This window comes from Euwallacea fornicatus, chromosome 37 (assembly GCF_040115645.1).
Source record: "Euwallacea fornicatus isolate EFF26 chromosome 37, ASM4011564v1, whole genome shotgun sequence".
NCBI classification, from domain to species: Eukaryota; Metazoa; Arthropoda; class Insecta; order Coleoptera; family Curculionidae; genus Euwallacea; species Euwallacea fornicatus.
Genome location: NC_089577.1, coordinates 516,986 through 529,499, shown reverse-complemented (window position 1 = coordinate 529,499; position 12,514 = coordinate 516,986). Strand labels below are relative to the sequence as shown.

Here is a 12,514-nt window from a genome sequence, read left to right as displayed (position 1 = left end):
CCTCAACGAGAAACTTTGTCTCGCGAGCAATGAAAGCTCAGGTGGCATAATATGACACCTACGAACGAATTTTCAGTTCAAACCGGCTTCGCTTTGGTTTAATTCAGTTTCGCTGTGGATCCTAATTAACCCACCGAATGTAGTGGCTTCCGTGCCCCGTAAATAACGTGTCCAAGATCGATGTATCATCGATATTAGGACATCAGTCCGGTGATTTACGTCTATTGATTATCATCTTGCGTGTTCTCAGGTGAAATCGAGAGTTTTCTTGCTTTCTTCGGTTTGCGTTTGACGTTGTCAGATTCGGGCGATGGCCCTAAGGAACGAAGGAGGAGTGGGGAATGACTTTTGGGAATGGTAAATGGTGGAAAAAAACTTTTTTTCCGCGCGACTGCTTTGGAACGAAGGCGCCGCGCGTCCCTGGTTTTTGTCGAAATAAAGGGAGCGATGGAAAAATTCCCCAAACTTACCAAAAACCTAACATCATCGGGATATTAATAATGCATGTTTCAGATCGTTTCTCACTTAAGAAATCCCATAATTTGGCCCAGAATTAATCGACATCTGATAGCGGTATTTATTCAGGCGCTCCTACGCACAATATCGGGGCCCCATTAGTGGTGTTTAACACACTCCTAAAATCCACCCAGAGAGATCTATTTTTCAAACCCACCGGCGGCGATGGTCGCATATCGCGGGGCCCATAAAGGCCCAGTATTAACCAGTCCGGCGCGACCTTTTCCGATGGAACGCCATAACTCACCCAACAAATCACATCGGATTTTTACCGTACTAATGGGACAATTCGTATGCTAATGCGCCCATCTTTCTGTCAGGCCGTTTAAGAATTCCGAGCAATATGCTCTCCTGCCCGAGCATTTCATTTAAAATAATATTTCCAGTTTTCGTAATTTGTTGGTGGTGGATACAGGGGCGACTCGTACCCGTACGTACCAAAGGAGGAGGACCGTGACAGATGCTGCAGCACTTGGAGTAGGCTCGTTCAGGCCCAGTGTGGTGTTTCTGGCGGCAATTTAGGCTCATCCGTGTGTTGTAATCACTGTCGAAAGTCTCCTGTGATCAGGTGTTCCACGAACTTGAATTCTCTCGACGGAGTCCGTACTAACTTGTAGCCATGGCGCAAAGGGATTTAATGAGCTAATATTGCACACGGAACTGCATGGTGAAATTGGTAAATGTTGAGGAATATGCGTTTCAGCCAAAGCAGGCATTACAAGAAATTCAATGGTGAAATCTGGTTTAAAACCTGGCTGAGTCGGTGCTCATTTAGAGCTTATGCTTTTCGCGAAATTTAATGGTGAAAGATATAATTCCAGTTAAGTTGGTTTTTATTTTGAACTAAGTACCCGAAGAAATTTAATGACGTATTCGGTGATTCACCGCATGCAGTCGGATGGTGGCACACTCAAGATGGAGCAATGGAACTAAAAGATTGGAGCGAGACAAGTTTGTGGTTTAAATTAAAAAGGGGAGGTTCTGATGATGATAGTTAAAATCCATGATAAGCTGATGCTAATTTAGGGCTTAAATTTTCCATTAAATTTAATACTGATGATGGTTAAAATTCTCGTTAAGTTGGTGCCTTTTTTGAGCTAAGTACCCTAATAAATTTAATGGTGATTTCGGTGAATTAGTATGCGCAGTTAATACTTAATAAGAAAAAGTGTTTTCCATAAAATGTATATAATGATGGTGCTCAATTGGAGATCAAAATGTCGAAGAAATTCAATGAAGCAGACGGCCGAAAATCTTGCCAAAACTTGCAGTTATTTAGTGCTAAAGTGTTCCATAAAGTTCATTGCTGATCGCCGTCAAACGCCCTTCGACGTTTCTGCCCTTTCTAGGCAAAAAATGTCTGAAAAGTTTAATTATGAAACCGGTCAAAAACCTCATTGAACTACCGTGAAGCAGAAGCTATATTATCATATGCGATATAATGGTGATGACGGCTGAAAATCGCCAAATTAGTGCAAATTTCGCGCTAAAAATCCTATGGGAAAATCGGTTTCAGTTCTTGTTGAGATGGTGATCATCGATTCTCGGAGCGTTCTATGAAGTGTAACAAAGATGCTGTTTAAACCCTCTGTTAGGTGAGGTGCTGCATTAATAAACGAGGTGGATTGCAATTGGCCTCAGCTTTGCAATTTTGAAAACGAGACTAAAGCATAGAAACGTTTTTTTTTTTAATAGTTCTAAATATGTTAAAATAATTCCAACTTTAAAATCAAATGTAATTTCAGCACTACACTGCCCAGTTACATGCCCGCCCCTGACGTTATGCCATATTGAACCATAAATTTGCTTAAATTCAATTTAACTATCCGGGCGTGCTGTTCAGTAGTCGTGCGACTTCGGAGACCCGAACGTAAACGACACGATGTTCCCGACATTGTCGAAACAAATCGAATTTTAAAAGTGCAATTCTTACCTGTTCGTAATCGGCCAGAATCCCGCACTAGCACTCATTACGTTTCTATTAAATTAACCTGCAACTACGTACAAACTTTTCCACGTTATCATTACATTTTAACTCGAAATTTTGCATGTTTTGCGAGAGAAAGGCAAGACGCCATTAGTACTAACAACCGAAGCGTCAACGTTTTGTTTCCAGACTCCTTAGTAAGCTGCGTCGCTGCCGAAATGGATATGCAACCAGCAATACAGTCTTCAGTTTTAAACAATTTACTTTGTTGTTTTCTCCCTTAAATGAAGTATTTTAAAACAGTTTTTTTGTTTATTTGACGTAACGATAACCGATACTTTTAAGCCAAAACTCGTCCTACACCACTGGCAAATGGTTCGAAATAAACAAGTGGATAAGCGCAGATCGGGTCAGGTGGGCACATCCATACTTAGCCCGTATTAATAATCGTTTTTATGTTGGTCCTTTTCAAATTTTTGTATTTATTTTCGTTCTCGGTCCTCGTCGAATCTGAACCAGACAATTCGCAGGTGCTGCAAATCCCCATGAAATAAAATCGAATAAAAAGCGCAGTTAAATTTTAGAGGCGTCATATTTCTGCTAATTAACGCGGACAACTATGGCTTTATTCCCATAAATGATGGCGCAATTATTGCGTTATGGGCCCGTTTACAATATCGGATTCTCGGCGCTCTCGCCATTTTGTCAAGACTTTTCTCTTACATTATACGCAAGTGATTTATCATTTTTAATCCTCGCGGAGCCTGGGAAGGAAATAATTATAAATAACGCCGCGGCCGTAATTGATTCCCGCTCCACATGACTAGGCAAATGCAAATAAATGGAATTCCATGGGATGAGTATCGCACCTGCGAGATTGTGCCCCAGGTATCTGCGACGCCCACGCGAACTCGTTCGCCGCAGCAACGAGCGGCCAACAACAAGTGTGTGCACGTCTCTTCTTCTCGAGCTCTCATTGTGGGTCAAATAATCTTCAAGCGGCCACAAAATAACTCCCGACCCTTCGAGGGAACATTAAGGGCGAATCAATGAAAAATCATCCCGGCAATAATAATCTATATCACGATAATTATTGCCGGACAGAGGGGATCACGTGGAGCGATAGATTTACGACTGTACCCGGCGGGATGTTAAGTGGAGGCCGCGTGGGGGGCACCCGGGCCCCCCGGGACACGCGTATCATTTGTCGCTTCGATGATATTTCTGGACCGATTTTACGCTTCGCGGACGTGATTTATCGTTGCATTTATACCAGTTTAATGATGCTTTTGTTGTCGTTTCGTATCGATATCATAAATAATACATTCAGGTACACAGATGTGCGCGAAATTTCTTTATACAGATCTAAACTAAGCGATCAGAAGTCAATCACAATGCCATTTCCATATTGAGCACGCCAGTTTTTTTTTTTCATAAACAATCAGAAATACAATACATTACAGAATGTGGTGCATAATTTTTAATTTGGGTAACATTTTTTCCAGCAATGTTCACAGGGGTATCAATGCGAGGAAAAAGTGGTTTTAAGTGATTGGACCAATGGGGGGAATAAAAATATTGTTATAGTGAATTGCGTTTTGCGATATTTTTAATCATACTTCGTAACGGACCTTAAGGCCTACATCCATCTTACCTCAACGCTTTTTAAAACATAAAGAAACGCCTATAATGAGCTCTCATTATAAATATAAAAAGGCGTCACTTCGTCACACTTACGAGAGTCAGCATAATCTCGCTTCCGAGCTAATGACCGTTAGAAAGGAAAGTTTTAGCTTTGCCTCTATTTATTTTTACAATAAAAAAAATTAAACAAACATTCAAAAATTCATTTTTATATTACCCCCTCAATTTATTGAGGTGACAAAAATCATTCAGAATAAAACTTCACAAAACAAAAAAACATTTAGATAAATTCATCTGGCTCTCTTGGGGCATCCAAATCCCTGTAGTGGATGATGGGCCTTCCAAAATCGGGAGGTCCTCCCCTAGACCTGGGCGCGTAACCCCTCGCCCTCTGCGGGAATCCTTGGTTGAAGAATGGCTGAGGCCGGCCGTAGCCACCGCCTCCGTAACCACCCCCACCGCCATAACCCCTGAATTATATTTCAGACTTTAATGTTCCAAAACTGCATAAACTTACCCTGGATGGTTAAAAGGTGGCTGCTCTTCCCTCTTGGGCTGTGGGGCCTCCGCCAGCATGGGCCTCTTGGCGTCCTTGAGGTAATTGTTGAAGAATTGCACCTCCTTCTTCACTTCTTCAATCTTCTCCGCGTGTTTATTGAAAATGTGCTTGCGCACAAAGTCAGGCCCTTTGAATTTCTTGCCGGACAAAGGACAGAGCCATTTGTCTTTGGCCAGTTCGCGGGTGTTGGCTTGCACGAACTTGTCTACTTCTGTGTCCATATCTTTCAATGCCATGTTGACGAGTTTAGTTTCGTTCTTGTCTTTCTCTTCAGTGGGTTTTTCTGGCAGGAAGTTAACCATTTTCACCTCAACGGGGGCTCCAATAAACTGAGTCATGTCCGTCTACATTTTAACCGTAATTAAAACTCTGAAATAAGAAACGTGAGGAAGTACAGACCTTGGCAGTTGGGGGTGGCCCACGCGCATGTAAAATCCCACATCTATTAGGCATTTCATCCTCATTGGGATACTCGCAGTGGTTATAATAATCAACGGAATGGACTACGCGAAGATATATAATGATACGGTCCAGTACTTTAATGAGGTTCTCGTCACGGTCCATAGTGGACACAGCTTCCTGGCTCTCGGCAGTGGGTTCCAAGCCCAGCAACTCCTCCTCCTCAGCGCTAGCCTCCTCAATGAGATAATCGGTAATATTGTGCAGAACGGGATTATTAGAAACAAGGCCGAAGGTTTGCTGGGTCTTAACTGAATCACGGTCAGGACGTCCCTCCTCAGACCATAGTCCGGCTTTGGCGTCGAGGTGTAAAGCCACCTTGGCAGCGATTCGGATGTCCGAACGCACCACCTGTCTGTGAGCAACAATTCCATTCACAGGACGAATGCGTCTGCTAAGATCACGATTCACAATGGCTCCCAATTCGCACTCACGCAACCTTTAAAATAATTTTTATTGTTCATAAAAAGTGAAAATAATTAAAGCACAATGAAAAATCGAATATTGTGTGAAACTGCAGCATCCATTAAGTCTTTGTAAAAGTTGAATTGATGTGAAGATTTATGCCTCAAATTAGTCTCTGAAAGTATGAACGAAGCGCTCCATTACAGAGAATATTTTGAGTTTCAAGGGGAATCAAATTTGCAGTATATGAACGTTATTTGAACTTGAAAAATTTAAAGGAAACTTACCTGATATTATTCAAATTCCAGCAGATCTCCTTAATATTAGCGTCTCGTTTAAAAGTCACCCATCCACGACGGAGCCATCGGCGCTCTGGCTGTGGATCCGCTAGCGCAACACGCAAAAATCCATCATACCTCGCACAGATGGCTTCCACCTCTTGTTTGGTGATGGTAGGAGCTAAATTGCGCAAAAAAATAGATGTTGTTTTGTGCAGGGCGCGCGGTTTCTCTGGCTTATCATCCGAAATAATCTCCACCTCGTCCTTATCTTCCTCTTCAACTGTTTTTTTGTCATGTTTTTCTTCAGAGACGTTTTTTTGCTTTTCTTGGCCATCTTCTTCGTCATCGCTGGAGCTGGCGGAACCAGAAGAGGAGCTGCTACTGCCCGAACGGGAACGCTTCCTTTTCTTGGCTGTTTTCTTAATAGTAATGTCTTGTGGTTCTGGCTCATTAATTGATTCTTCGGTTGGTTTGTCTTTTTGTTCTTGGTTGGTGGTTTCACCAGTTGCTGCTGTTGGAGTATTTTCTTTCACCTCCACATCCTGGCCTTTCTCAGGTTTATTTTCTTCTTCCGCAATTTCTTCCTTTGCTCCACTCTCCAAAATTACCTTTTCAGCTTCATTTTTTTCCTCCAAATTTTCATCAACTGCAATTTTATTCTCCTCCTCTCCTTCTTCAATCTCCTCCCCCTCTTCCCTGACATTTTCCATACTTTTTTCCCCTGGCTCGCCATTGGTTTTAGCAGCTTCGTCCCCTTTGATTTTCACTTCTTCCACCTGAGCAGTAAAAAAAAAACGACTAAGCCTGATAGTGTGTTGTGTAAGAACATACTATAGTCTCCTCCTTTTTCTTGGCATCCTCAATGGCCTTAGCTTCACGGACTTTTTCTGCAGCCGCCTCCTTCTCCTTCTGCTCTCTATATTTACTCTCCATTTCTATCCAAAATAATAATCATACTAACAATTTTTTAAGCATCAACAACAGACCTTGATACTCTTTCTCCAAAAAGTCGAGATCCTCCTCAGTGCCTCCTTCTAGTTTAATCACAACAGTATCAAGTACTTTTAGCAGATTGGTGGTCTGTGCACAATCCACTGTAGTAATTTCAAGTTTTCCAGCGTTAAGAAGATCGATAAATACTTGAAGCCGACGCTGCAAGTTTCAGTGATAATTTATTTTTGTTTTAATTTAAAACACTCACTTTCAAAGCGGCAGCCTGTTCTTCTTTGCGCCTCAAGGACTCTTCTGGGTGATATTTCAGCCTGAACCTAAAGACTCTCAAAGTTACACTCAAAATACAAAAAAGTTGTTTACAAAACAGCCACACATTGCCACTCACTCGGTGTGTACCAAGACAAAAAGCCCTAAATCGCTTTATAAGCGTCCTTAAACTAAAGCTTTTAATCTTGGGCCACGCATCCCACCTGCTACGGAACCTGGTGTATGACATGACAACCTCTCACCTGTCCTGGTCTGAGTAAAACCTGTCAAAAAATTAGCGCGCGAAGGCTCGTGCATTGCGCGCACGGCCTTAAATTCAAAACGGATACCAGCCATGACCGAGCTCTATGATAGATTACTTAGAACGAGTTTAAAGAACGCGCATAGAGCCGTCAAACGCACGCGATTTATTTGCGTCGTTGCCAGATATCTGCCGCTCGGAGAAACGAGGCTGCAGAAGAAAGGTCTGGGTTATTCATATCGTCACCACTGGGTGATAAGAAACTTAATGCTTTCAAGAAAAATCATCAACCATCTAACTATCCGATATAACAACCCCTTCTAACAAATCTGGATGGAAAATCCACTGAAAGCAGAACTTACCATTCATCATCCTTGTGAGCCACAAAGAACTCATTCAACTGCTGCCTTTGAAACTCTAGCTTGTAATCGTTGTATTTTTCAATTGCATCACTGTCAGATATATTATCATCCTGGGTCGCCAGGAAAGCTTTAAATGACATCATAGGGGGCTGCTGGCCCTCTGCAGGGGGCATGGGTGGACCTGGGGGCTCTCTGAACAAAAAACTGCGTTGAAAACTAGGACACAAAGCAGAGATATTAATTAATGTTGTGGACTGTTAGTAGAGAAACTCAAAAAAGGGAGATCTACAAAAAAGTTAAAAACAAATCATAATTCTTTACTGCAAAAATCACTACAAGGAAGTTGTAACAATACTACAAGGGGGATTTTAAGAATGAGCTTTCTAACCTATGGGGTGGTTGGTGATAGGGATTGTAGTGATTGTAATAGCCCTCTCCCCCATAATAGTCATGCCTCATTCGTTTTGGAGCAGGTTCCATGCCTGGAGAATAGCCTCGGTCTCTGGGTCTGTATTCTCGCGGCCTCGGGCGCGGCCAAGTGTCACTATATCAAATTCCATAAAAATATGAATAATAAGGTCTGTATTAGGAATATGACTTACCGCTCTACCCAATCATCCCGAGGTCTGGAAGGTCGATCAGTGCCTCGATAACTGGCCTCACCTCTTTCACCTCGGAATTTATCTCTTCTTTTCCTATCGTACTCATCGTCGCTGTCTCCCATTGTAAAGCTGTAATAACCCTTTTTTCAAGCTTTTCACCACCCAAAAACTTTCACCAAATGGAGCAGCACAATGAATAAGATGGGAATTTCTGAGCTTAAGATGGAAATTACTAGAAAATTTTATAGAAAACAGAACTTCGAAACCCTGCGGGTTATTGTCGTCACTTATACACTTAAAACAAAAATTATAACAATAAACAAATTGTTGTTTCTACTAAACAAGCCAAACTATAGCAATGGATGATTTTAAAGACAAAATGGAGGATTTTACACGTCATGTTTCATATAATCCAGAGTTATATGTCTCTCTCATATGCCATAAGTTAGAAGAAATAAAGTAAGAGTGAGTGAGGTTAAAACGGCATATCAAACGAAGGATGCATGAATGACGTAGGAATTCTTCAAAAATCGTTGCTAGATGGCACTCAAATTATGACAGCCAAGTTAACAATAGGCGGCATTTTTAAATTATATCTAAATATATTGAGAGATTAATTTTCTTTATTAAAACCCTTGAAATTTACAATTCACGATATTCTCAACCACTCATAATTAATTAACAAGCCGTACTCCACAAGCAGAAACCGTCGTAAAACGTTATAAATTATCTGAATATTCGCGTTGCAAGAATCCCAACGCTAATGTTTGTATTGTAATAAATTCTCAATAAAACCACCTAAAACGAAGAATTGCCACTAAAATGGCATCTACAGAAGTCCTAGACCTCTCAAAACCATTCGAGGACTTGGAATTGTCCAATAATGTCAAAGAATTAAATAGTAAATCTCAAATGAAGATTCGAAATGATTTGCGCCTCACCACCCCAAAGCCTGTGTTGCATATTGGGGCCTCCACCGAGGTAAGCCGGAATGAACTATATATTACATAACTTTGAAAAATTTTAATCAGTTTCAAAGACAATCTTCGGCAGTACCAAAAACAGTTTTTAAGCCCAGTACGGGCTACAGTAGAGCAGGCACAGGATTCAAACCCACTACCATCTTCAAAAAGCCAGGTTCCGGTAAGCCCCTTACAGGTTTTAGGCCTCAGACCAACGTAGATGCGGTAAACCGCCCTATGACTGCTGTTAGGGGAGCTGGGTACACCTCAGGGGGAGGCAAGCCCTTTGATCCTCTAAACCAGGGGGCTGCAATGCAGACTCCTCCCTTAGAACTTCAAAAGGACGATTCGTTAGTTGGCAATTTTCTGTTAGTTATGTCCTTCTGAATTACGAATTTTAAGGCCTGAAGAGAGGATGAGGCAGCAAGAACAAAAGATCATGAATTTGGTTGAAGAATCTTGTATCGCCCAAAGTGAAGGGGATCTACGGAAAGCTCTGACCAAAGCCAAAGAAGCGTCATACAAAGAGCGAGCTTTGATTAAAATGCAGGAGCAACACGGACTTGGGGATCATCACAACATTGATCTCACTTATGCGGTATAATTTTTTACATCATTCTTTAGTGGGTTGTGAAATTGATTCATTTATAGGTTCTATTCAATTTGGCCAATCAATACGGGGTAAACGAGCTGTTTACTGAGGCCCTAAACACCTATCAGACCATCACCAAGAATCGCATGTTCTCTAACGCCTATAGACTCAAAGTCAACATGGGGAACTTATACTTGAAGCAGGGCCACTATCAAATGGCCGTAAAAATGTTTCGAATGGCCCTGGATCAGGTGCCATCCAGCCAGAAAAATTTAAGGTAAGTCATTTGACAGCGGTGTAAACGCAGTCAACTATTTAATTTTCTGGACATTGTGTTATAAGCCACGTATGTTAGGTTGCATACTCAAAACTTAAAACTATGTTTACACGGTTGTAGGATAAGAATCATGCATAATATCGCTATGGTCTTTGTCAAGATGGGTCAATGGGAGGAGGCGGTTAACAGTTTGGAGTTTATCATGAGCGAGCAGCCCTGCCACAGAGCCGGACTGCATCTTGTGGCCTGTTGCAGGTTTTGTTCAATATTTTATTTTTTTTCGATAATTTAAAAGTTTCTAGAGCTTTGGAAGACCGGGAAAGGATGAGAACTTCCTTTTCGCTGCTGCTGGCGGTGCCTCTTGATGTGGAGGAGGACGACAAATACAGTTTGGAGCAGGTTAAAATTACAGGATTTCTCTCATTTTCTTGGTAAAATAATTCCTTACACTACTTATAATATAGGATAGTCCCGAGGACGCTCTCCTAGCATTAGCAATCCAAAATGATAATTTGCGGAAATATGAAGCATCAAAGAAACAAGATGCAGAATTCTGCATCTTAACTGCAGCCAAGCTAATAGCGCCGTTTATCGAAAACTCCCTCAATGAAGGTATTTTCCTTCATTTTTCATAAGATAAATGAAAGCTCGGGTTTTCCAGGCTACGACTGGTGTGTGGGGGCAATTAAAAACTCTGAATACGCCCCTTTGGCCTCAGATTTGGAGATCAACAAGGCTGTTATGTTCTTAAAGCAAAATCAGCTTGCAGAGGCCATAGAAACTCTGAAGGGTTTCGAAAAAGACTCTGATATTGAGCTAAATGCTGCGACTAACTTGAGTTTCATTTACTACCTGGTTGGTTGCGATTATTCATAATTCTATACTAGTTTAGCTAATTATGAACCTGTAGCAAGGAGACCATGAAACTGCACTGAGCTACAGCTCTACTGTAGAGCAATGTAAGCAACCTAATGCTAATGGTTTTGTAAACTATGGGGCCTGCCTCATGACCAAAGGTCAGTTGGATAAAGCAGTCCAGACCTTCCAGAAAGCGTTGGAGTTGGATTCCGGCCACTTTGAAGCGATCTATAATTTAGGTGTCATTGACTTGACGGCTCTAAAACTTGATCTAAATTAGTTATTAAAGGTCTTTGCCTTAAGCGCCAAGGGCACTACATCGAAGCTCTTTCCTGCTTCCAGCGCTTTGCAGGCTCTTTAGCTCTACTTCCAGGAGTTGTCTGCCAAGTTGCAAACCTCCTGGAGCTGATAGGCGACGCTGAGGCGGCTATTGACACTTATCAGCAACTCTTAGGCCTTGCCCCTACCGATGCGAAAGCTCTGCAGAAATTAGGGGAGCTTTTTGACCAAGAGGGAGACAAACAGCAGGCCCATCACTATCATTCAGATGTTGTAGACCATTAAAAACTAAAAAAACAATTTTAACTTTCTGTTAACAGTCATTTAGGTACTACCCAGGGAATTTATCAGTAATAGAGTGGCTGGGTTCCTACTACATCGAAATGCAGGTCTTAGAAAAGGCTCTAACCTACTTTGAAAAGGCAGCGCTAATGCAACCAGGGGAGCCCAAGTGGAATATGATGGTGGCGGGGTGCCACAGACGCAGCGGGAATATGCACAAAGCCCTGATGCTTTACCAAGAGATACACAGGCAGTTTCCGGAGAATGCGGAATGTTTGAGGTTTCTGGTGAGACTCTGCAGCGATTTGGGAATGCGCGAGGCGCAGGAATATTTGCGGGAACTAAAGAAACTGGAGAAGGCGAAGGAGGTGCGGGAAAGGGTAAACAGCAGCAGACCAGGTAGGAATTTCGTGTTTTGATTTGAAATAATCCAGTCAAAACTTGCCCTTTCAATGCAATATGAGCTAATTAATGTACGAAAACTCGTTGATGTACAGTGGTCTTCTACTAAAGTAATTGTGCCTTTAGCCTAATACTAATCTAAGGACGTATTGAAGAACGTAAATTACACAGAAAACCCTTAAAGGTTCCAGAAGAAGCAACAGTGGCTTATCTTCGAGAGCGGGCTCGGGCTTTACCCCGGTACCAGAACACGGTTCCATGAGGAGTCCTCCGCCCCTTTCGGGTACCAGCAGGAATTTGCGCAGTATGCGTTCCATACATGCCCAAAACAGCGCCAGCAGTTCTGACTCTGGGATCGGGCATAACGCAGCTGTAATCGGTGAATACATTAGTGCATTCAGTAGAGAAATTTGATAAAACGACTCCCTTTTAGAAGCGACTTATAGCGACCCCTTAGGGTCCCTGCCGGTGAGGCCTCGGACTGGGGCGGGAAAACCTTTGGATTTTGACGATTTCGGGAATGAGGAACTGGGTGACGATCTTTTGCCTGAATGATTTGATGTTTGTGGGTTCAATATTAAGATTATATCAAAAAAATAATCACTAAATTAAAATATATTTGTTCAAAGATATTGTGTTTTTATT

The 12,514-nt window shown here is 41.9% G+C and overlaps 2 protein-coding genes across 3 annotated transcripts; one reads left to right on the top strand and one right to left on the bottom strand.

Annotated features, from left to right (window-relative positions):
* Positions 1-4,280: 4,280 nt before the first annotated feature.
* On the bottom strand, positions 4,281-8,597 carry Ars2 (arsenic resistance protein 2). 2 transcript variants are annotated; one of them, XM_066300939.1, is made up of 10 exons: positions 8,218-8,597; positions 8,004-8,159; positions 7,616-7,831; positions 6,993-7,059; positions 6,778-6,943; positions 6,623-6,726; positions 5,798-6,567; positions 5,046-5,544; positions 4,605-4,990; positions 4,281-4,557 (listed from the first exon to the last, which is right to left on the bottom strand). In XM_066300939.1, exons 1-10 carry the CDS (start codon positions 8,337-8,339, stop codon positions 4,368-4,370), a joined length of 2,676 nt encoding a protein of 891 aa, XP_066157036.1. In that variant the 5' UTR covers positions 8,340-8,597; the 3' UTR covers positions 4,281-4,367. The 2 variants fall into 2 exon arrangements, with proteins under 2 accessions (XP_066157036.1, XP_066157037.1); XM_066300940.1 differs by having other exon boundaries at positions 7,616-7,807.
* Positions 8,598-8,769: 172 nt separating this feature from the next.
* Positions 8,770-12,501, top strand: nompB (intraflagellar transport protein 88-like protein nompB). Its single transcript, XM_066300941.1, has 13 exons — positions 8,770-9,198; positions 9,249-9,529; positions 9,582-9,777; positions 9,831-10,048; positions 10,169-10,303; positions 10,351-10,447; positions 10,513-10,660; positions 10,710-10,903; positions 10,959-11,145; positions 11,196-11,455; positions 11,506-11,866; positions 12,054-12,248; positions 12,303-12,501. The coding sequence occupies exons 1-13, from the start codon at positions 9,040-9,042 to the stop codon at positions 12,422-12,424; spliced, it is 2,553 nt and encodes an 850-aa protein (XP_066157038.1). The 5' UTR covers positions 8,770-9,039; the 3' UTR covers positions 12,425-12,501.
* Positions 12,502-12,514: the final 13 nt, after the last annotated feature.